We start from the raw sequence: 25,488 nt of genomic DNA on the forward strand, positions 1-25,488 counted from the left end.
ATCGCAGGGCAGATATCGACACCATCACTGTGCGGGAATCGATCCCACGCTGGCCTGCACCAAAGGTAGGGGTTTGGACCACTACACCATCAGACCTGGCAATGACAATTTTTTTAAATAAAGGAAAAACATGAAAAAAATCCACCCATTATTCAGGCCACTTATCCTCACTAGGGTCACAGGAGAGCCAGAGCCGATCCCAGCTAGCGACAAGCCAACTTATCCTCAAAAGGGTCACAAGAGAGAGAGGGGGAGCCTATCCTTGCTTGTTCCGGTCAAAAGGTAGTCTACACCCTGAACCGGTCGCCAGATATCGACACCATCACTGAGCAGGAATCAAACCCACAGTGCCCGCGCCATAGTCAGTGAGTCCCGTCGGGTTCGCCTGTCAGTCAGATTTCAAATAGCTGCAAAATTAAAGGCCGACATCCAGCAACTCAAAAACTACTTGCATTCATTGTGATGTGGCACTTAAACTCGGTGACATTGTAGTGAATAATGAATAGTTACTGAAAAATAAAAAAAAAAAAAAACGGCAAAACAAGATGTGAGAAACTCGATGCAGAACAACCAGTTTCAACGTGAACCTCCCTGAAAAAGAACAAAATACGGGCTTTGTTTCTAATTTGCCGTGTTTATTATACGTTCTTGCATCAAAGCCCAACAACGTCTCAATCGGACCACCGTGAAAGCGACAATCAAATGAGACAAAATAGTCCTCAGGACCAAATCAGGAGAGCAGGACGGATGCCTGTGTGTGTGTGTGTGTGTGTGTCAGAAAGAGAGAGAGAGAGGGAGAGAGAGAGAGGGAGAGTTAGAGAGAGAGAGAGGGGGGGAGGGAGAGAGAGAGAGAGAGAAGGGGGAGACTCCACAATGTTGAAGTGCTAACATGTGTTGAGGGCCTTTGCAGGGTTGGAATGTGATCCTGTGCTTCAAACAAAGCCCTCGGCAGCCACTGAAAAAGAAGAAGAAGAAGAAGGTGGAGGAGGAGAAGAAGGAGGAGAAAGAAGAAGAAGAAGGAAGAGAAGAGAACAGGAAGATGGAGAAGGAGGAGGAGAAGAGAACATGAAGATGAAGAAGGAGGAGGAGGAGGAGAAGAAGTAGGATGAGGAGGAGGAAGAGGAGAAGATGGAGGAGAAGAAGGGGAAGAAGGAGGAGAAGGAGAAGGAGAAAGAGAAGGAGATGAAGGAGAAGAAGAAGAAAAAGGAGAAGAATTGGGAGAAGAAGGGGAAGAAGGAGGAGAAGGAGAAGCTGAAGAAGAAGAAGCAGAAGAAGGACGGGGAGGAGGAGGTGTTGAAGAAGAAGAAGAAGAAGGATGAGGAGTAGGAGGACAAGATGAAGGAGAAGAAGAAGATAAAGGAGAAGGAGATGAAGAAGAAAAGGGAGGAGAAGAAGAAGGAGAAGAAAAAGAAGGGGAAGAAAGAGGAGGAGGAGGACGAGAAGAATAATAAGAAGAAAGAGGATGAGGATGAGGAGGAGGACAAGGACAAGGAGGAGGAGAAGAAGGAGAAGAAGAATGAGGAGTAGGGGGAGAAGATGAAGAAGAAGAAGAAAAAAAGGAGGAGAAGAAGATGATGATGGAGAAGGAGAAGAAAAAAGAGAAGGTGAAGAAAAGAAGATGGAAGAGGAGGAGTACGTGAAGAAGAAGAGGAAGAAAGAGGAGGAGAAGAAAGATGGAGGAGGAGGGGGACGAGAAGAAGAAGAAAGAGGAGGAGGAGAAGAAGAAGGATGAGGAGTAGGGGGAGAAGAAAAAGGAGAAGAAGAAGAGGATGGAGAAGGAGAAGAAAAAGAAGAAGGAGGAGAAGAAGAAGAAGCAGAAGAAGAATCAGCTTCTTCCACATGTATGAAATGATTGGAACGTGCTCCGCCATTCGTGCTGATTACCAGCACAAACCCTGCACAGGTGCCCGAATCCACGCTAACGTGTCACGTTTATGACGTTTATCTCTTATGTCTGCAATTAGCAAAGGCGGGCACACCAGAAGGAGCTGCACAATGCCCACTGAATTGAAGCGACAAAATTGGGCAAAATCTGTTTGACTCTCTGTATTATATGATGTCATCACGAAATGCATCATATTACAAATTGCTATTTTTCTGATTAAAACATGCTATTTTATTGTTGGGTACGCCCGAATCACCACTCAGTGTTCACTCCAAGACTAACTCTGGCTCTTTAGATCTCCACAGAGGGACTCTTTAACGTGGACTTTGTACAAAAGTGTCAAGTTCATTTCAAAATTCTTCGATTTTGTCACACAAGTCCCTAGAAAAGCGGCTTTAATGCGCTTCCGTCGTTTGGGGGCGTCAACGGGCCAGTCGGCTCAACAATGGAACGGAAACACAGTCGATGAGGGACAACGGGGGAGGAAATTGGGAACAGGAGTTGGGCGCTTTGATCCGACAAAGCGAAGATGCTCTCAGGAGGCCTCTTTTATGTTTTTTTTTTTTTTATTTTATTAGTTATGCGAAAGCTTAAAACAAACCCGTTTCCGTGTTTGTCCAAACAACGACTTTGAGGTCGGGACCTCCGCCGCCGGGGGCGCGTCTCCGTGGGATGAATCACGATTTATTTGGACGACGAAACATCAACACGAGGACGAGGGAAGTCATTAGCGGGCAAATATTTACGGAAAACAAAGTCAACTTGTTGATTCAACTGTCATGTCCGTAAGAAGTACACGTTTTTGTTCTGTTGGAATGGCGAAACCGAGAATATCTACAAATTATCGACACAAAAAAAGGTGAATTTGTAATCTATCTGGATTATGGGCACAGAAGATCAGATGGTAAAGTGTCGGCCTCACACTTCTGAGGACCCAGGTTCGATCCCGGCCCCGCCTGTGTGGAGTTTGCATGTTCTGTCCGTGCCTGCACAGGTTTCCTCCGGGCACTCCAGTTTCCTCCCACATCCCTAAAACATGCAACATTAATTGGACACTCTAAAATTGCCCCAAGGTGTGATTGCGGGCGTGGCTGTTTGTCTCTATGTGCCCTGCGATTGGCTGGCGACCAGTTCAGGGTGTGCCCCGCCTCCTGCCCGTCGACAGCTGGGATAGGCTCCTCGGCAAAAAAAAAAATGGATGGATGGACATTTTATACAAATAAACTGATAAAACGTTATCCATCTGTAAAATAATGAAAAAAATAAAGGCACTTGTAACAGTGGAAATTATTGAACATATATACAGCATATATATGCAAATACGGTGCTTTTTGGGCAGCAGTGCGATAGTTAACATGGCCAGGGAGTTCCCTCCCTCCTCCTCCTCCTCCTTTCTCCCTCCCTCCCTCCCTCCCTCCTCTCCTTCCTCCTCCTCCTGGGTTAAAACTTTTTTTTTTTTTATCCCCCCCCCCTCCGTCCGGCACCTGTTGAGCGGCTCACTCACAGACCGCGAAAGCCCACAACCACTTTTACGGACGACAGCGCAACTCCAAACTGAGCGGATGACACTTTTTTTTTTTCCCCCCCACGCGGACTTTTTACTCATGAACGCCACTTTAATCCCTGGATTATTAATTTTTCCCCCATGTTGATTTTTTTTTTCAAACTCCGAACACCTCGTGGTCTTGCTTCTTTAAAAAAAAAAATATATATATATATATAGATTTAGTTTGGGTTTGATTCTTTTCCTCCGCAAGTTTTTGCACCTCCCTCCGGGGCGGCTTGATGGTGAAGATTATGCGGATTCTCGCGCGCGTCCGTGCGCCGAAGTTGCACCGGTGCCCCTGCTGATCCCCGAGCCTCCCGGTCCCCGGTCCCGGTCCCGGTCCCACCAGCACCAGCTACTCCCAACTCATCCAAATGATCCCTCCATCATTCCTCATCCTTCTCGCGTCGCTTCTGCAACCAGGTGGCTCGGAGGCTCAGTCAAGTCATGTCAGCAAGTTTCTCCCCCCAGGCGGCAAGGAGCAAAACGGTCAGTTTGCGCCTCTTTTGCGCCTCTTCGCTTCTCCTTCCTTCTCCCTGCACCCACAAATGTTCACTCTTTCTGGGCTGAGGGCCAGATTTTTTTGGTTTGTTTTAAAAGCACATCTTGTTCGAGTTTGCTTGCAATGAATGGGTGCGTTTCATTCACTTCAAACAAGGCAGGATATGGAAATTACCTTTTAAAGTGTACCCCGAAAATTCCAGGTCAACCCCCCCCCCGCCCCCCACCGCGGTCCCCTTGGAAGCATACAATTACCAAAAAACAACGAGTCTGAGTGCAGCCCCTGATTAGGAAGTCTGTTTTTGCCCGTGGTATGTTTGACATGTCAGCCGAGTAGAACCTTTTGGGCTTATCGAGGGTAGGTAGGGTCCAGATTGCCTCTGGCGATCGTGATTAGTGTAACCAAAATTGTGATGACAAAGATTTGCCCAGTTCCAAAATGCAACAGATTGTGAAAGAAGAAGAAGAAGATGATAGATTGAATGATTGATTGATTGGTAGGTTGGTTGGAACCTTGTAGACTTGTTGGTTTGTGAACTAGACTGGTTGGGTAGTTGTTGGCTGACTGGCCGGTTGGTTGATTGTCTAGCGTGTTCGTGGTTTGGTTAGTTGATTAGTTGGTTTGTTCGGTAGGTGGTAGGCTGGTATGTTGGTTAACCGACAGTCTGGGTGGCTTATTAGTTTTTGGGTTGGTTAGTTAGTTGGCTGGCTAGTTGTTTGTTTGTTTGTTTGTTTGGTTGGTTTGCTTATTAGTTGGAAGGTAGTCAAGTTGCAGGCTTGTTAGTTTGGATAGTTGTTGAGTGGCTGACTGGTTTAGACGATTTACTATTTTTTTTTTAGGTTAAATCACCTACTTACTGAGTCTCTGGCTGGTTGGTTTATTGGCACATCGGGTGACTGTCTAGTATGTCCGTGGTTTGGTTAGTTGGTTTGTTCGGTAGGTGGTAGGCTGGTATGTTGGTTAACCGACAGTCTGGGTGGCTTATTAGTTTTTGGGTTGGTTAGTTGGCTGGCTGGTTGGTTGTTTGTTTGTTTTGTTAGTTGGTTTGCTTATTAGTTGGAAGGTAGTCAAGTTGCAGGCTTGTTAGTTTGGATAGTTGTTGAGTGGCTGACTGGTTTAGACGATTGACTATTTTTTTTTTAGGTTAAATCACCTACTTACTGAGTCTCTGGCTGGTTGGTTTATTGGCACGTTGGGTGACTGTCTAGTATGTCCGTGGTTTGGTTAGTTGATTAGTTTGGTAGGTGGTAGTTTGGTATGTTGGGTTAACTGACGGTCTGGATGGCTGATTGGTTTTTGGGTTGGTTAGTTAGTTGGCTGGCTGGTTGTTTATTTTGGTTTGCTTAACTGGTTGGAAGTCAAGTTGCAGGCTTGTTGGTTTGTGAAGTAGACTGGTTGGATAGTTGTTGGCTGACTGGCCGGTTTATTGACACGTTGGTTGACTGTCTAGCATGTTTGTGGTTTGGTTAGTTGATTAGCTGGTTTGTTTGGTAGGTCGTAGGCTGGTATGTTGGTTAACCGACAGTCTGGATTGCTTATTAGTTTTTGGGTTGGTTAGTTAGTTGGCTGGCTGGTTGTTTGTTTGGTTGGTTTGCTTATTAGTTGGAAGGTAGTCAAGTTGCAGGCTTGTTAGTTTGTGAGCTGGACTGGTTAGATAGTTGTTGAGTGACTGACTGGTTTAGACGGTTGACTATTTTTTTTTAGGTTAAATCACCTACTTACTGAGTCTCTGGCTGGTTGGTTTATTGGCACGTCGGGTGACTGTCTAGTATGTCTGTGGTTTGGTTAGTTGGTTTGTTAGGTAGGTGGTAGGCTGGTATGTTGGTTAACTGACGGTCTGGACGGCTGATTGTTTTTTGAGCTGGTTGGTTAGTTCTTTGTTGGTTAGTTAGTTGGCTGGTTGTTTGTTTGTTTGTTTGGTTTGCTTATTGGTTGGAAGGTAGTCAAGTTGCAGGCTTGTTGGTTTGTGAACTCGACTGGTTGGATAATCGCTGGTTGACTGACCGGTTTATTGGATGGTTGGTTTGCTGGTCAGCTGATTTTCTGGCTAGTATGACTGATTATAAATGGTTGACTATTTTTCGGTTGAATCACCTACTGACTGAGTCTTTGCCTCGTTGGTTTATTGGCACGTTGGTTGACTGTCGAGCATGTTCGTGGTTTGGTTAGTTGAATTAGTTGATTTGTTGGGTAGGTGGTAGGCTGGTATGTTTGTTAACTGACGGTTTAGATGGCTGGTTGGTTATTCGGTTACTTGGATGGCTGGTTATTTGTTTTGCTGGTTTGTGTTTCTCATTGGTTAACCATTCGGTTGTCGTTTATTTGATTGGTTAATTCACTTGGTTTGTTGTTGAGCCATTTTATCAGTCCGTTAGTCGGTTAGCCGTGTTCGTGGTTGGTTGCTTAGTTGGTGATATAACCAGTCCTAAAACACTTACTAGAATGGAAGGCATGAATCTGTGGTTAGGATTCAGAACTCTCTTGGTAATATATATCAATGGTACTGGGGTGAATCTGGACGTGTGAACCAGTATCTAAAGTACTTGGTGTTTTTAGCAAATGGGACTGGACAGCCGCCTCATCCAAACATCTTGTTACTCACCAGAAGAAGAATTGCCTGCTCTGTTATGTTTAGCAGGTGTTGATGGAGGCGCCGTATTACATTTAAGCAGTTTCTCATATTGCAGCGCTTTCCATTAAGGGATGCTGCCGCCGGGAGTCTTAAACTCATACAATGAGTCTGAAGTCTTGAAAAAATACCTCAATTGTACGCCTGCCGGTTGTAAACTTCCTCCGTCTCGGTGGCTCATGATTATATTACAATAACAAGCACGGCGCACGGCATGCTAGTCTGAGCGGTGTGGAGCGGCTATAAGATTTCATGGTCGTTAAAAGTGAGGTGACTTGAAATTCCGCCCGCAACTCGCCTTAAAATAAAACACTTTCATTTGGGTTTGTGTCAGAAAACCGAGCTAAACGGGATAAAAGACCTAAATCCCGCCGTCATAACCCAAGATGATCTACGATCCGATCCCAGTCGATCTGCAATTCTCATGTAATAGTTTTCCTTACTCGCCACACGCAAAAGAAACAGCTTCCAACATCATATTTTGATCTGATTTAAAGCTTGGCAGGTTCACATCAGTCCAGCTGCGTGGCGCGGTTTAATAATAGCCGTGAGTTCAAAAAGCTGGATGGATCTTGATCTTTGAGATTGGACAGAGACATTCTTTCATAGCAACGTAGATATTTAAAATATTGCGAGTGTAGTTAGTGTTGAAATTTACAACACTGGGGGATTTTTTTCGGGGGAGGATGTGGTAAATATGGCAACCCTGTCATGGCGTGAAAAAATAAAACATCCAGTATTATACGTCAATAACCCCAAATACTTGGTCTATCTGTAGATTCATCTCAGATTTAAAGGAGTCTTCAGATCCCACAGTGGGAGTTAAGTGTTCCCGTACATGGCCACGTTCCTCTGTGCCCGAGCCCACCCGTAAGCACCCCCCCCCCCCTCCCCGGCCCTGATCTTATGAGTAACAAACCTCTGCCGGAGACGCGGATTACCTCCATAAATACTGCCTCGTATCCCCCCCACTTCTTGAGTACCAACGGATGAAGGTATGCGTGCGGTGAACCCGAACCGCCAATGATCACAGAGACCTGAGTTCCGCTCTAGATTACTAGATTAAAATAGGAGGGGGGTTAGCGGGGTCACTCAGAAGTTTTACGGTGGGTGGGGGTGGGGTGCACTTATGGAAGGGTGGCGTTCAAGATAAAGAGGCATATTGTGCATTCATTAGAACACCACAGGGACAAGTCCGTTCATATGGTAGAGTGGTTTAAAAAAAAAATGTGACAAACGGGTAGCTCTCCGGGAGCATAAGCATTTTGTGATATTTCATAAAGGGAGGGGGGCCGCATTTTGGCGGTTCTGGGGTTTCCAGATGTAAATGCCGTGATTGGATGTTGGACCGCGTCCAGGTCCTGGGTGGCCTGGATAAACCGAATTGAGACATCAGAAAAGGACTTGTCTTCGGGGGTGTCTGCTACTAGTTGAGTAAATGCTGAACAATAAAAACTGTACACACTCCAGGACTCACGATTTAGGCTAAGACTTACAGGATATTAGTGCGTGTAGGGGTAGTAGTCATGGTGCGTTTGAGACTGGGTCAGTAGGTTAGTGAGAGTGTAGGTAGAGAACTTACCTAGGCAAGTAGTTGGTTCTTTATTTCTTTTCTACATAGATAAATATTGTATTTTATTAGGTAGTTATTTTATCTGGTAGGTATTGTAGATAAGTAGGTAGGCACTTTGTTAGCTTGATTAACTATCCAGGTCCTCGTGCCCTCACTTTGGTACAAATTCTATCAGAAGTCTAAAAAGAACTTTAGCACATGCGGTCCAGCACGAGGGGAACTTTCTAGCTTTGAAACTGATCTACTTTCAGTGGGGTTTTGTGCTAAAAATCATCAATTCCCGTACAAACACTTCATCTAGAGAAAGAGTATCTGCCAATGTAAAGACACAAAGGTCCGGACACAGGTACTTGTGTGTTCTCCACCTGGCGCCCCAATAACCCCCCCCCCCCAACCCCTCCATGACGGGTGCAGCAGTGCCCTTGAGTGTTTTATTTGGCCTACGGGGTTCAGTTTTTAATTTTGGCACCACGCTTTCGCGTTTGCAACACTAACAGTTTCTTCTTTCAATTCAAGTGTGAACTGCACAGAAGGCATCCAGGGTGTCTGCTAATCAGAGGCTGAGCCACACTGTGTTTGTTTACGCAGTGGACGTGTGACTAAAACGCGAAGCAGGTTATGTTTCCCTCAAGAAACTTTTGAAATGTTGGCTCCCTGCACTGCGGAACGGTGGAGCGACTGGTTCGAGCATTGGCCTCACAGCTCTGAAGAAGAGAGTTCAAATCCATGTTCTCTCTGTGCCTGTGTGGGTTTTCTCTGGGCACTCCGATTTCCTCCCACATGAAATTCTAAGACCTGCCCGTAGCTGTGATCATGAGTCCGACTGTTGTTTGTCTCTATGTGCCCTGCGACTGGTGAGAAACCAACTCAGGGTCTAGCCCGCCTCCTTCCCTATGACAGCAAGGATAGGGTCCACTACTCCTGTGGCCGTTGTAAGGATAAGCGGTTCAGAGGATGGATGGATGGGCTCCCTGCACTGTCCCTTTGCAGAGGTCCTCTACTGTCATTTGGGTCAAACCTGCATCGTGAGACCAAAATCCTACCGGGTAAGCAACACAACAAACTAGTCACCCGGCAGTATCTGCTACGCTGCCAGATACGCACAAACAAACCACCTCAACCGTGTTTACTTCGCCCTGACGTCCGTAAATACCTTCAAGACATCGACGAAGAAATCCCCAGGGACACGGTGTTCGATGAACAAACCCACCGAGACGCGGTACGTAGGCTCCATCCAACGGCGTTTGAAGACGCGGTCGTCAGCTACAAACCGGTAGTCATCCTCGGTGGCTACCCTACCCCCGATGTGGACAGAACTGAACTCGATCTTCCGCGGGCTAGAAGATCCAAACAATCGCAACTCCGCTCCGAACGAAGCCGCATGCTCAATGGTTATATGGCTCGTGTCGACAATACCATCGTCAACCTCTGCCCGAAATGCAGACAGGGCCCTCACGACACATAGCAGATCTTCAACTGCGCAGCGGTTCCACTACGCTGACCGTAATGGACCTGTGGAAACACCCGAAGGAAGTGGCTGCTTTCCTGGAACTAGAAATCGACTGAACAATGGCAACAACAACCACAACAACCGTCATTTGGTGGCTTATCTACATAAACTACTAACTCCAATTTTAGAGAGTAGGTATGTACATAGCTATTAGCCAGGTATGGTATTTAATTTGGGATTGAAACCATTCCCTGAACCCTTACACTTTCTTTAAAACCCTAGGTAGAAGCCCTATCATGAACTGCAACACTATCTTTAAACCCTACTTTGATACCATAACCCAGACTTAAAACCCTCATCAGATAATGCTAACCCTGTCTTGAAAACCCTATTCGAAAGTAGACCTGATTTGAAACCCTAATTCAAAACCCTAACCCTCTATGGAAACCCTTCTTTGAAACCTTGTTTAAAACCCGAACCGAGGCCCCGAAATCGACATTATGAATAGCGACGCAGCAACACCGTCGGGAGAAAGTGCTCAACTGTCATTCATCGTGATCCTGCCCTACCTTCCAGACTACTGAGCGTGCAGAATGCGCTGAATCAGCAAAGCATTTATATAAATAGCTAACGGGCAGGGTGGGTGTCAGCGAGGAAAGTGGCACTCGCGCCAAAACAATAAGCAGGGTAAATGATGTCATGAAATAATATGTGGCACTTTTGCTCCCCGCCTTCTCTTTGGTGCCGCTTATCGCTCCGGGCTGGGCAACCGATGTTGTCGCGCAGCCTCGTTTCCGTCGCCCTTGACTGGGGAACAATAACATCGCACCACGGTACAGATAAAAACACTCTGCTTGGCGATGACACGGCAGCAACATTCGCTGGGTTCTGTGGATAAAAAGTAACGCGGGATAAAAATCGGGGCTTGTGTAGCTGCGTTTTTGCAGGATCTCTGTGTGAAAGAGGCCGATGATGTTTAGATGCTCTTACTTGTTAGCTTTCGGGGGTTCACTACTCTTCGGCTCCTCTTGACAGGTAAAACGCACGCTCGATTGGGTTTGAGTCTACCTTTTGACGTTTGAGTTATTATCTTGTTCCCACCCATAAACAGCTCTCCGGTTTTCATGTTGATTACACTTTTTATAAATGTAGTCATGTAGTTTTTGGGAAGTGGGAGGAAACCGGAGTGCCCGGAGAAAACCCATGCAGGCACGGGGAGAACATGCAATCTCCACACAGGCTGGTCCGAGATTGAACCCGGGACCTCAGAACTGTGAGGCCAACGCTTTACCAGCTGAGCCACCGTGGAAACCGCTATGTATATATTTTCATATTTTTGTTTTGGCAGGCCGCTCCCAGGATATAATCAAGTCTTCGCAGGCAATTTCCAAATCTTTTAGTTCTTGGTTTTTGTCATTATATTGTAAGCAAAACAATTTCATAATCATGTATACAATAACCATAAATAACTGATTGTTGTGAAATGTTAGATTTAGTCAATTAATTCACTGGTCATGCTTATGGGGAATCATTTGAATATACATATATATATATATATATATCTATATATATATATATCGATAATAAAGGCAGGCTAAACCTACATAGATATTTTAAATAAGTACATATTTTTAAAATATATTTTTATATCTTTAAAGAGGAATTGATCATTTTAAAATTAATTCTAATTTCTAATTTAAAATTAATTCTAATTGTTAATGTTATTAGTCTGAAACTGATCTGATTCGAGCCTGCTCCTCTCTGTTTGAAACTAGCATAGTCTTAGTCTGGTTCTGCTTTTTTGTCATTTTATTGCAAAATGTAAAATGCGTGATTTAATCAATTTATTCAAAATATTTGAAAAGAGGAAAGCTTTACATATTTTTGTTTTAATTTCGCAGACAGCTTTCTGGTTGTTAAGATATTTAAACCTAACTAATAAATGAGGTCTTCTTCGGCCAAACTTAAACCCAAGTGAGCATAGACCTTCGGTGCTATTTACAATGTATACTACTACAACAAGTACTACTACTACTACTACTAGCTCAGGCTGTGACGGTTGGGTGGCCTCCAACCAAAGCTGCCATCTTCTAAATTGTGTATTCAAGCCTCAATCCGTCAGGCCTGCTTGTCAGAGCACATCCTGCAGCTGTCAATCACCAGCTGGCCGCGCGGCTTCCTTATTTCTTCTTCTTCTTCTCTTCCGTAGCCATTTTTTGACATTCTTTTAAAGGCACATTAGCGGGAAATGGTGGTGGCTTGAAAAAAAAAAAAAAAAGTAGACAAGAACAAACTAGTTGAAACTCAAATGATGCAACATTAAATAAACACGCCACAGGAGTCGTTATGGTGTAAATCATATTAATTATCTGGTCTTTTTAGATCATTTTTGGGACATTTTCCATCGTAAACATTTTTGCCAAATGTATGAAAGAGCTGCTCCTAGTCTGGAAATAGTCTGGTTATCGCATGTTACTAGTTCTAAAACTAGTATTTCACTTGTTAGGTTAGTAGCCTGTGACGAGCTTGGTTCAGGTCTGGTTCTAGGTTAGCTGTAGCCTAGTACTAGGTTAAACCTTGTGTGTTTCTAATATGGTCAAATAGTCTGGTACTAGTTTATTGTCAGATGCCGGGCTCTTGTGTAAAATTAGCTTGAAACTAGCCTACTCTTAGTCAGGTTGTAGTCTGAAAACCATATTAGTCCCAGAGTAGTTTGGTTCTAATCTGGTACTAGTTTGAAACTTGTCTGGTTCTAATATACTCGTAGTTTGGTTCCAATGTGGTTGTAGGCTGGTTCCAGTCTTGTATTAGTCCATTTCTACCCTGGTGCTATTTTCAAGTCTAGTCGAGTAGCAGTCTAGGTTAGTCTGGTAGTAGTCTGGTGCTAGTCTTGACTATCCAGGTTCTTGTCTCGTATCAGACTGTTGTCTGTCTTGCCTCTCTGTTGTCTGGCACTAATATGATTATAGTTTGGTAGCAGTCTGGTTCTAGTCTGGTTTTCATCTAGTACTGTTCTGTTTGTATTCTGGTCCTCCCGTTATTAGTCCGAAACTGGTATGCTTGTAGTCTGGTACTCTCATTCATTGTCTGTATAAAGGTCGGAGCCTGTGGTAGTAATGTGGCACTAGTCTTAAATTAGTCAGGTTCTAGTCTGGTGAATCTTTTATGAGCCTGGCTCTCATCTAATATGCTGATAGTCTGGTGAAAACTCGGTTGTAATCTGTTACAAGTATAGTCCTAGCCTGGTAGTGATCTGGTACTAGTCTCAAACTGGTCTGATTATTGTCTACAACTAACTGAGATCTAATTTGGGTCTAATGAAGTTGTGGTCAGGTTCTGCCCTGGTTTTCATCTGGCACTGGTGTGGTTTATTCTGGTGATAACCTGGCACTGTTCTTGAACTTGTGTGTTTCTAGCCTGGTACTAGGCCGGGCCTTGTATGGATGTGTCAAACTCTGGATTTGGGTCCTGGCTCTAATATTCTTGTAGTCTCTTATATAAGATAGTTCAGAGTCATTTATGAGTGTGTGATTTATTTTATTTTTTTTAAAGTGTGCATGTCAGGTCAGGTTTAGCGTTACAAAGACTCCTTTGTTGCATCAAGCAGGCGTTTTTTTTTTTTTTTTTTTTTTTTTGACGGGTTGCCAGAGCACAGAAGCTCTCGCTTTCACTGAGACCGAGCGCTGGCTCCCAGAATCCCGCCCGCGCTTCCCCGTCCAGGAGTTGACCTTGGTCGGCTTCTCCGCGGGGCATCTCGTCGCTTCTGTGGGAGCCCGGAAGAATCCCGCGGTTGTGTCCTCCGCTGCCCCGAGGCGCAAAACTAGACTAAACAGACAGCTGCGCTCCAGCTATTCAAAGGCGTGATTGCCGAGGGAACATCCTTGAATTCCTGCGATTCCCATCGCAGGAACGAAAAAAAAAAAATATTCAAGTGGTTTCATGAAAAAGTGTAGATGTGAAGTTGCAACTGTAATAATATTTTGATGTTTTCTTTGTAATTTCACATGAAAACCCAAACCTTAAATCCTTTCTACCTCAATCTTAACCGGACGTTTATATAATATCTTCGTTAATTTTACAATGATGAAAGTTATACACTGGTATAAAAAATAGCCCCATGAGAGTAGTTTTTACATGACCCCATCCATCCTTTTTCTTCACCGCTTATCCTCACAAGGGTCGCGGGGACTGCCGGAGCCTATCCCAGCTGTCGACGGGCAGGAGGGGCGGTGGGGGGGGGTACACCTTGAACTGGTCGCCAGCCAATCGCAGGGCACGTTGAGACAAACAATCACAATCACACCTACGGGCAATTTAGAGTGTCCGATTAATGTTGTGTGTTTTTGGAATGTGGGTGGAAACCGAAGTGCCCGGAGAAAACCCACGCAGGCACCGGGAGAACGCGCAAACTCCACATTGGGATTGAACCCGGGACCTTGGAACTCTGAGGCCAACGCTTTACCAGCTGATCCACATGACTCACCAAATCTTAATACAAATATGTGGTTAGAGTCGTATTTATTTATGTAAATCTTGTTACCATTATCTAATCACTAATGATCAATAGTGACTGATATTGGATCGACTCTCATTCTCATATTTTCGCTTTGGACTGGTGAAAACCGAAGAGCTGTCTTTACGGCGTCAAACAAGCAATTGCGAAAATGAGAGAAGAATCCGTGGCTCCGTTGCGTGAAAGCTCCTGAATGCCGTGCGAGTAAACCAAAGCATCGCGGCGCATTTCACGCTTACGGGAGCGCCGCCATAACGCCGGCTAATTTTAGCTCACGTGGGGCACGCGCGAACAGCTGCATACATTTGACACCTCGGAGCAGACGCGACGAGAATCCCAACGGATCTGTCTCGGAGTACAAGCTCACTTTGAAGAAATAATGAGCGACTAGTATCGCGCTTGTCTATGTGATTCAAGCTTTACTTTCTGTTTTGAATGTGAGAAAGCGTTAGCGTTAAGACAACACAAACCTTACAAACCGCATAGATGACAGTAGTCTACCGTTTTGGATTCTGGGGTGGCGGAGCAATCGCTTCAAGAAAGTAGCCAGTACCGGACTACTATCAGACTTGAAAAAGGCCAAAACCAGACTACAACCGGGCAAGGATCACGATAAATACTAAACTAGATGTTTCTCTGCCATTGGACTCAACAGTCCTCTTGGTTGAAGTGGGCCCGCAGTCTCCTCTTAGATCCGTTCTGTTCCAGTGCCTTTAGACTTCTCAGTCTTCCGTGCCCACAATCTCCTGTCGGATAAATATCTCCTCACGGTGAATACTTATAAGAGAACTTGGTTCTCCTCTGTTGTTGTCTGTTACTGTCTTTTTACGACTTTTACATAGACTCAGCTTCACTGCTGCTGATCCACGAGACTCCGCAATCTCTCAAAGATTGTTAAAAAATGGGTTTTGTAAATAAGAAATGAAACAATCCACCTGTCCCTTGAGTGGATGATGTCACCCGGCACACGTGGGGTCGCGATCCGGCAGTAATCTGATCGTACTCGCCATTTCAAGAATGTAAGGCTATTCCCGAGTTGTTTTCACTTGAGGGACGGATCCGCTTCACGACTTGAGGACCCTCCAACCGCCCCAATCCTGTGGGTGTGTGGGGGGGTATCCATAACTGCGGCCCACGTTAGCTGTTAGCTGATGTGTGTGTAGTCTCATCCGGATGTGCGGCAGCCTGCTTTTAATCAAATCTCAGTTCCGTTTTGTGGGAAAGCGAGATCCCCTCAAATGTAGCACATGGTTTTGTACTGAAGAGCTTGTTTGACAAATCTGTGTGGGAAAGCGGCAGCGGAAAAGGGCCAGAACCTGAAGGTGATTGGATGAAGGCTTAGTGGGTCATAAAATAAACTGCCTTCATTTCGTTTGATTGATTAGAGATTTGTTATCTTAGCAAGCGACCTCCCGTGAGCGTTAGCCAGACAGTACCCCAATGTCTGGACTTGAGTGCAGAGAGCCCGCAAGCCTCCTCTCGAATCAAAACCTCCTTCCAGCCGAGAAGTAAATAAACAGGATCCCTCTTCTCCCCCCATTGTGTGCCGGTCTTGTTACGACAGTTGAGAATCTTTTTTTTTTTTTTTTTTTTTTTTTTTTTTTGCAGCGGGCCCACGGTCTCCTCTGAGATAAAATAAAATGTCTTGTTACTGAGGAGAAGTAAATGCAGGAGGGGGTCTCCAGTTTGTGTGTCCCGCTGGCAAATGCGTTCAAAAACACATGCTATTAGCTAGCTATGCTAGGAGAGTCTGGTCGGCTGCAGTGGACTCCCTTCAGGACTCTTCAGGTATCGGATCAAGGAAATAATCCTTGTTCTCCTCAATTGATGTTTGGTTATTTTTGCTGTAGGCGGCACGGTGGATCAGCTGGTAGCGCGTTAGCCTCACAGTTCTGAGGTCCCGGGTTCCATCCCGGACCTGCCCGTGTGGCGTTTGCATGTTCCCTCCTGCGTGGGTTTCCTCCGGGCACTCTGGTTTCCTCCCACATCCCCGAAACATGCAACATTAATAGGACACTCTACAATTGCCACAAGGTGTGATTGTCAGTGCGGCTGTTTGTCTCTATGTGCCCTGCGATTGGCTAGCAACCAGTTCAGAGTGTACCTGCCTGTTGACAGCTGGGATAGGCTCCAGCACTCCCCACGAACCTCGTGAGGATAAGCGGCAAAGGAAATGGATAGATGGGATATTTTGCTGTACCCTTTGACTCCAAGTCTCTGCTATGCTGTCTCTTCTCGGAAAATGTGTCTCCTTGCCATAGAAATGTGAAGGAGACCCCAATTTTCTTCCATTTTTGTGACTTTTTTGCGTCTTGTTTTCAAATGATTCCCCGTTCACAATTTCCCCCCCTTTATGAATCACAAGCACACTCGTCGAGTGTGTTTGTCGATAACTCGTAGGGAATACGATCAAGGCCCGTCACATTCGACAAAATCAGTGACGCGTCGAACATACGAGCGAGTTCACAAGTGATTTGATGCAGCAAAAACGTGATTGCCGGAAATTGGACGGGAGGAGACTTGCAATCAGACGATATCTCAATACAATATTGGAGAATTATACAGAATTTATGAAGCAAAGCTCCATTAGCTTCAGGCTAGCATGGAGCATCTTTTCCTCATCTTCTCAACAGGATGATATTGATCACTGCTAAATGCGAGGCAAAACAAGCGCTCATTCATATCTATGCAAATGATTTAAGTTAGCGGCCAGCTGATTATTTTTACCCTGTGAGTTTTGCAACCACGCCAGCACGTGCTGACTCATGCTTTAAAACACCAGATTAATGCAGACTCTAGTTCAAGCTACGTGGCATTATGCCCCCCCCCAAAAAAAAAAAAAATGGGCAAAGTGCAAAACTAGCATGCATTTTAAAAAAAACGAAAAAAAATACATTGTTGTTCGTTCATTAGCCCAAATGCTAACTTGGCGCTAGTATGTCACATCCGCATAGCACACTTGCGCTTCAAGGTGTTGAACCTTCCAACAGCTCCTGCAGTAATCTACTAGAGTACCAAAAGGCTAATAATAATGAGAATAATAATAAGGGGCCTCATTATCTTAAAAGTAATGATGTAATCCACCGCAGATTGAAATGAATCTCAGCAGTCAAGTGCAAGATCATTGAGTCGATATAGAAGTAAAGCGCCCAGGTTGAAATCCCACGGACGCCTTCACTGCGCATGTGAGGTTAATCACGGTTTATTGCTCTGGGCTTCGATCTGACCAGGGAGCGCTTAAGCACTCGTGAAATGTTGCAGGTTCACCACACTCGGAAGAGTGTGCGTTAAAGAGCTTCATAATACGTTTGTTGCCTTCTCGCCATAGGCTTCAATTACAGGATTATTTTTCACAGATTGCTGAAATTGAAACAATCCGCATTAAAGCGTTTCAGGCTGTTGAATGAGTTCCTGGTGGTGGACTAATACAGTTTTTAACCACTGTCTATTAAGCTTCCCTGACCAAAAGTAACCTTTGCTCGGTCACGGTACGCTTCAAATGCTTTTTTTTTTTTTTTTTAACCGCTAATTGAAAGCATCCGCATTAAAGCATATCATGATGTTAGATGATGTCTTTATGTCAAGTGGTCTGGCGCAATTATCACGCTCAGTGCAAGACTTTGCCAGACATGGGGAACACTTTGGTGTGCATCTTTTTTTAGTGGCTACTGAAATCGAAGCGGTACACATTAAATCAATCGATGAAGCTGGATGCTCTATTAGTGGTGGTGGTGGTGGTGTTAGTGGTAAGCATCGTCCAGTAATCTAAAAGTCACTTTTACATGTTAACATATGCTTTAATGATGATCTTTCTGAGTTAACCGAATTCGAAAGAATCTGCATTAAAGCAATTCACGGTGATGAGTGGTTTCTTTATGACAGGTGATCTGATATATTTATTAAGCACTATACTGTAGATTGACAGGCCCCTAGCTACGCATTGGTGTGTTTCTTTTTCAGGGTTCACTGCGATTAAAACAGTCCGTATTAAACAACTTTATGATCCTAGGTTGCTCTTTTGATGGTGCCAATCTATTACATTTGTTAAGCACGATAATGTTAGTTCTCCAGGCCAAATGCAGTCCTAGTGCGCTTCTTTTTTCAGATGTTACTGGAAATTGAAACAGTCAGCATTAAAGCACTTTCAATGCCGGATGATTTCTTGGTGTTGCTGGTGTAATGAACTTATTAGGCACCGTAATGTTCGTTCTCCAGGCCAAATGCAGTCCTAGTGTGCTTCTGTTTTCAGATTTTACTGGAAATTGAAACAGTCAGCATTAAAGCAGTTTTAATGCCAGATGATTTCTTGGTGTTGCCGGTCTAATGAACTTATTAGGCACAGTGAATTGAGTGTAGCGGGGCCAAGGTAACCTATTATGTTCTTTTTTTTTTTCCAGAGCGTCCTCAATCAAAAGAGGCCGCATTAAAGCTTTTCAGAATGTTGGCTGCTCTTTTTATGACTGGCGGTCTATTACATTTGTTAAGCATTGTACGGTACGACTAGCGTGCAGCCACAGTGCGCACGAGTGGGAACACGTCGAGTATCCTCCTCCTTGCAAAATCCATCAGCAGCAAGACCAGACTCCTCCAACCATGTTTGAAAAAATTTTTTTTGAATAGAAGCTGAAATAATTTCCTCTCAACACGTGTGTGTGTGTTTGGCTGAGCGTGGGACAAGCTGAAAGATGGACTTTCATTTTGACGAAACCCGTCAACGCCGCGTCGCTAGCGGGCGCGGCTCCCGCCAAACATCCTCGTTGTTGTTGTTGTAGCTGAGTAAGACGGTCGTTATTCCGTATCAAGGTCCGGAAAGTGAGCCGCATCGGCCGGGGCGCTCCACCAGGTGTTCCACCCGTCGGCGTGGTCGGTTTTTGAACACAGTTGAAGAGATGACTCGTATCGTGGTGGAGGGGCGACGTCACACAACGGGAATTTATCGACGACGTTGTTGTCGAGTCGATGCTGATAGTCGAACTCGTGACACCGTAGCGATAGCGTCGATCTCAGGGGGCCATGGGAGTTGTCTTTCGGATTCGACGACTGGAGGCGGGTGGCTGTCCGACACGACGTCGGGTTTGTAGCCGGCGATTCCGTCGGCGACGGCGGTCGGACGGATCCCCGAGAGGCCGCGCCCGTAGTCCTCTGCATCGACGGCCGGCCGATGACTGTACTCACTCGATATCTCGGACGGTTTTGCGCGATGCTCCGGGGCACGCTTCTTTCCTTGTCATCTCGGGATTAGGATGTCCGGCGAGGTAGGACTGAAGCGGCATCACATTGTGCTCGCGTACCGGAAGGAGTTTCGACTTGGCGTGTCTGCGATCGATGGAAGCCATTTTGTGGTGGTTCGAAGGGTAGTTTTTTGACCTGGCCGGAGGGAGTCCCAGTGAGCTGGCTTCAGGTTGAGAGTCCACACGGGCACCGTGTAGTTCAGAAATGATCTTCCGATGGCTCTTATACGTCATGATGATGGCTCCAAACGTCGTCACTGGAGCCAGCTGCAAAAGACTGTGGTTCACTTGCCTTTTAGGGTTTGATATTTACAATTTCAACATAGATGTCGTAATATTTGTGTCTTTTATCCCGGGGTTACAAACCTGGCATGCTGCAATTGCCTTTTTCCGCACTATTATCAAAAGCAAAATCATTCAACACAATTTAATAACCTTGAGCGCTCCCTCTATGATCCTCACAGTGGTCTTCTGACCATTAGGCAATTCGCTGAGTCCCACAAAAGCCTCATTAAAAACTGATTAATAAACAACTTTTCTTCAATTGGAAGCAATTGTTATTGTTTGTCTTAATTCACTTGCATAGAAACACATCAGAATGTTTACTCGATCACGAGTGTTTCAAGTGCTCCCGCTCCCTTCTCGCGCAATGGACTGTTCCATTTTATTTCTGTATATGTGCAGACTTCATCCGGGCAGAGTGTAGCAAAACAAACTTTGTGGTTTTGTTGGGAGGAAAATGAAGTAGCGTGATCCCAGTGGAGCGGAGCGGGGAAGAAGGCGAGAAGAATTTAGATGGACTCTCTTTGCAGTGGACCTTTCCGATGGCGATCTTAAGCTCCTCCCCCTTTGCCTTCGAAAATGGCGATTGAACAGAACATGTTTGAAGTCGATTCTCTGTCATGTATTCCAGATGATATCGGGGTATTTTTTTTTTTTTTGCCAAATGCAGGTCTCAACTATTTCACGCAAGGATATGTACACGGAATTAAAATTTTGGACGGAGCAGGACGCAATGTCAAAGTTACAGCGAAACGTTGGCGATCGATGCAAAAAAAAAAAAAAAAGTTTGACGCCTCACACACTTCATATTGAAATCCAACAGGATAAAATAGTGGAATCGTACTGCGCATGTAAAGCAGGTCGAGTACTTTTTACTTTGAAAGATCACGAGTAATATCAGTGTAGTCTTTAGAAGTGAGTTGGGTGTATTCATTTGTTTTGGCTCGTAATTGAACCCAATGCTCTGTCTTAAAAGTCCGATGTGATACACATTTAGTTGTACGTGCGCTCTTCCGCGAGCCTTAATCCATCGTAGACACTTGGTCAACAGAAAAATTTGGAAAATGAATCAACCGGTCCTCTTGTAACCTAGCTGGATATCTTTCATCAGAATTGCGCATTCCCCAAGCGCATCTGAGGACCATTTTCTTCGTAACATTAACTTTTCCAAGCGCATGCTACTGACAACCAGCGTTGCTTGTAGGACGATACGGCAAGAGGGGCGTGTCAAGCCAGCGGTTAAGACAAAAGCGACACGAACGACGCCTTTTCATCACAAATATTAAGGCTTTTACAATTGCAAACTATAATAAATGTTCATTTACAAACATTTCATCAAATGCAAAGTTTTTATTGAATGATAAACTTTACCACTCATTCCTCCCACCTTGTTGCGCTGGGAGCACTTGTCGCTATTCAAACAATATTTTATACATCGCCAGACATCGAATTATAATGATTACGAGATGGCGTGTCGCATCCTCCCTTAGCCGCCCGCGTTCAGCACCTTAGGGTGCCCGTCCCTGTCTAAAGGCATTGCAGGAGTTGTTAGAATTTTGCAGTGCTTGTGCAAATGGCCCGCGAGCATCCTCGCAGTACAACTTCTTTTTTTTCTTTTTTTTTTTCGGTCTCCTAATGGCTGCTTCTGGTTGCAGCCGTTTCCAGTCGGGCCAAGCCGCAAATCCGACGGCTAAAAATTTCTCCCGCTTTGTGAACACTCACAGATGTGAGTTCAAAGACTGGCGATTGGCAGCTGCGGAAAACGCATGCTTCATCCGCGTCCAGCGAAAGGAACGACATCGTCAAGGAGACGTCTCCAGGGCTTTGGCTTCTCTTGAAAATGTCTTATTTTTGATTATGTGGGAAATTGAATCTCTGCTAAATTCACGATATTACTCCCTCCAGCCCCCACCCCTCATCTCCCCTCAAAATATTGTCTTAACCTAACTTTTGTTCTCACCTTAGCTATCTTTTGCAGTGCTGCTTTTGTAGGCACAGTACAATCTCAAGGCACCCCTACACAATCCAGCAGTATAGACATCCATTCATTTTTGTATATTTTTCATTCTTTTTATTTTTTTCCATTTAATTTAATGCACATTATTGCTCTGCATGTTTCCATTTATTTTTCATTCAGTGTTTGTTTTTATTAGCTCTTTTATTTGAAAATATTTTAAATTCATTTTCATTTTATTTTCTTCTATTTTACATCTTTTACATGTTTGAATTTGAGGTTTTTATACTTTTTGTTTGATTTTATTCTATTAGTATTTCATCTCAATGAATCCCCATTTATTTTTGTTTTTTATTATTATATTTTGGTTTAATTTGCTTTGATATATTTTTCATTCGTTTTATTTTTTTCCATTTAATTTAATACATATTATTGGTTTGCATGTTTCCATTCATTCGGTGTTTAATTTTATTAGCTCTTTTTATTTAAAAATATTTAAAATTCCTTTTTCATTTTATCTGCCATTTTGCTTATTTTGAATTTTATTTCAGTCTCTTTATACTTTTTGTTTGATTTTATTAGTATTGCATCTGATTGAAATTCCATTCATTTTTGTTTTTTTATTTATGTTTCATTTATTCTTTGATTATTCTGCTTTGTTTGATTTTTTTTTTTTTTTCATTTTATAATTCTTGATGGACACCGGGACCCTCGTGAGAATAAGCAGCAAAAGAAAAATGGATGGAAGGATAATTATTATTATTTTATTTCTTGAATACATTTTTCCCCCTCAATGTTTACAGATTTTATTTCTTGTCTGGGCGGCACAGTGTGCTCAGCTGGAAAGCATTGGCCTCACAGTTCTGAGGTCCCGGGTTCAACCCCGCCTGTGTGGAGTTTGCATGTTTTCCCCGTGCCTCCGTGGCTTTTCCCCGGGCACTCCGCTTTCCTCCCACATCCCAAAAACACGCAACATTATTTGGACACTCTAAATTGCCCATAGGTGTGATTGTGAGTGTGATTGTTGCCTGTCTCGATGTGCCCTGCGAATGGCTGGCAACCAGTTCGGGGCGTACCCCGTCTCCTGCCCATTGACAGCTGGGAAATGCTCCAGCACTCCCTGCAACCCTTGTGAGGATAAGCGGCAAAGAAAATGGATGGATGTTTTCTTTGCACTCTAAATTGCCCCTAGGTGTGATTGTGAGTGCGCCTGTTTGTCTCTATGTACCCTGTGATTGGCTCGCGACCAGTTCAGGGTGTACCCCGCCTCCTGCCCCGTTGGCAGCTGGGATAGGCTCCAGCACTCACCGCGACCCTTGTGAGGATAAGCGGCTCAGAAAATGCATAGATGGTTTTCTTGTCTTTCTCTGGTTTTTGAACACAAACTATATATCATTTCCATTCCCCTCTACCCTTATGTCCTACTTTATGTTGGTTAAGCACGTAAAATATGGATTTTTTTTTCTCTTTACCTAAGGTGAAAAAATGTGTAGAATTTCAAGGAGCACTGTAAGGGTACCAATGAAAACTCGTAGTAGTATAGATATTGAAAATTAAAAAGTGAAAACCTCAGACATGGAAGTCAGAATGCGATTCCACTGCCTTCATCCAGTCCCACGGGGGAATTCCACGTGACACTCAATCGTCCCGTCGCCCGTATGCCACACAACAAGTGTCGGCACTAACGAGAGGCTCCCACAAATCTCTCCGGGGGGGGGTGTTGCGGTGCTCTTGCAACCTGAGCAGGAGAAGGTCTGGAGTGGCGAATTTACGGTCCCCGGGGACTGGTCGAAGCCCAGTGGGGGAAGGGCAAGGCACATATTAGTGTGTGTGTGTGTGTTCGCAGTCATCGCCATTAAAATTGTGCAGCTGTGGCGCTTATGAAAGGATTTATTGCACGCGGGTTCACGAGAGCCTTAAATAAAATTAATATGTTCCAACAAGTCCAACGATGTAATCTCACACTGTAGAAAAGATGTAAAACGACCCTTATGGTGTATACTGTAGCTTCAAATATGGAGTGTAAAATGGACGTCTTTACATAAACCAAAGTGGCAGACTCGCTCTGTCCTTTGAGTTATGGCGTTTGGAGACATTTTTCCTACATCTACTAATGATGGACTCCGTGTTGCTTATTGAAACTGACTTCGGATTTTGGTTTTTCGAAACCGGTTAATGACCAAAATGACTTCAAAAAAAACCAACTGTATTTTTTCCCAGGACTAATTTTTCATTTTTATTTTTTACTTTTGTTGTGACTGTATTAATCCTTGACAAGCTGAGCAAATTTCATGTTGCCGCGTGAAACTGCTTTTCGGGGTGCACATTTTTTCAAACACTAGCAAATGGCCACAATGACTGCCTTGCTGTGTATTTTGGAGTATGGACTTTTGGAGACTTTTTGTGGGTCTACTTATAATAGAAATTTCACGTTCCTTAGTGAAACCCTCAGGTCTTGTTCCATTGAATCCAGTTTGGGTTTGTTTGGTCTTGGATTTTGCCAGAAAGTTTATTTTCAACCAAACTATGTGTGTGTGTGTGTGTGTTTATGTATGTGTATATATATATATATATATATATATATATATATACACAGTAATTTCCGGCCTACAGAGCACACCTGGTTACACTAGCATGGCGCTAATGCTAGCGTTGCCGCACTAACGCTAGCGCACGACGCTAGTACTAATGCTAACAGAGCCGGTTAAAATAAAACTTACTGGTAAATATCACGGAGACATGCCAGTAACACAACAGCAACATGCTAACGAGAGTGCAGCGCTAACAGGGCCGGTAAACGTCACTTCCTCGGCACATATATTGCACCGTTCTCTCATTCTTACCTTTTCCGCTCGAGTGCCCCCTTGCAGCCGTTAGGAAAAATATGCACAAATTAAAAAAAAAAAAAGTCGCGACTTGTAGGCCAGAAATTACGGGGTTGCCCCTTCTTGATTTCTTTTATGTTTGCGTAGTGTCCACACAAACCATCAAACTAATGTAAATAGACTAATATAACCCAAGTGAACTTAAAATGCTGTTTTTTTATTGATTAGATTTTTTTGAGGGAAAAAAAAAACAACTCTTCAAAATACCTGCTCCTGTGTGAAAAAATAATAGGCTCCCAAATCTAATAACTATTTGGGCCATTCTCTTCAGTAACAATTGAAATCAAGCATTTTCTATAACGAGCAATGACTCTTTCATATCGCTTTGCAAATATTTTGGCCCAGTCTTCCTTGCACTTGGATTCAGTTGTTTGCATTCAGCACAAATGGACGGTATGAACAACGGCGATTTTAAGGTCTCGGCACTGCATTTGAATCGGATTTAATTCGGGACTTTGACTGGGCCACGGCCAAATTTATGTTTTTTTTTTGTTTTTTTTTCCAAGCCGTTCAGAAGTTGACTTGCTGGTGTGTTTTGGATCATTATCTTACAGCAGAACCCGAATACGCTTCAACTCGAGGGGACAAACTGATGGCTGAACGTTCTTATTCAGGATTTTCTGTTAAAGAGCAAAATGCACGGTTCAATCAATCACAGCAAGTTGTCCAGGTCCTGAGGTAACAAAGCACCGCTAGATCATCACACTACCATCTATGTATTGTTTTCAGAATCAGCTTTGTTCCCCAAGTGTGTAACACACAAGGAATTTGTCTCCGGCAGTCGGTGCCGCCCAGGTACTACAAATGGCATTCTATGTTTACTTGGTTTAACTGGCAAAAATTTGAATTTGCTGTTGTTTACATTTTAGTCTTATCCATCCATCCATCCATCCATCCATTTTCTACCGCTTTTCCAGGTCAGGTCGCGGGGGAAGTAGCTTCAGGCTAGACATAGTCTCTCTCGAGCGTGGTCTGGGTCGTCCACGAGGTCTTCTTTCGGTGGGACGTGCCTGGAACACCTCACCAGGGTGTCCTGGA

General features: G+C 44.2%; 1 protein-coding gene across 2 annotated transcripts in view; it reads left to right on the forward strand.

Annotated features, from left to right (window-relative positions):
• Window positions 1-3,382: 3,382 nt before the first annotated feature.
• pdgfc (platelet derived growth factor c) overlaps window positions 3,383-25,488 on the forward strand; it is a 48,310-nt gene continuing 26,204 nt past the window's right edge. The window contains exon 1 of one of the 2 annotated variants that reach the window (XM_061835562.1): window positions 3,383-3,920. In XM_061835562.1, coding sequence (XP_061691546.1) covers window positions 3,806-3,920 — 115 coding nt within the window. In that variant the 5' untranslated portion in view covers window positions 3,383-3,805. Of the gene's footprint in view, window positions 3,921-10,480; window positions 10,621-25,488 lie in introns of those variants that run through there. The other variant, XM_061835563.1, reaches the window with a different exon arrangement.

This window comes from Syngnathoides biaculeatus, chromosome 11, assembly GCF_019802595.1.
Source record: "Syngnathoides biaculeatus isolate LvHL_M chromosome 11, ASM1980259v1, whole genome shotgun sequence".
In the NCBI taxonomy this organism is placed as follows: Eukaryota; Metazoa; Chordata; class Actinopteri; order Syngnathiformes; family Syngnathidae; genus Syngnathoides; species Syngnathoides biaculeatus.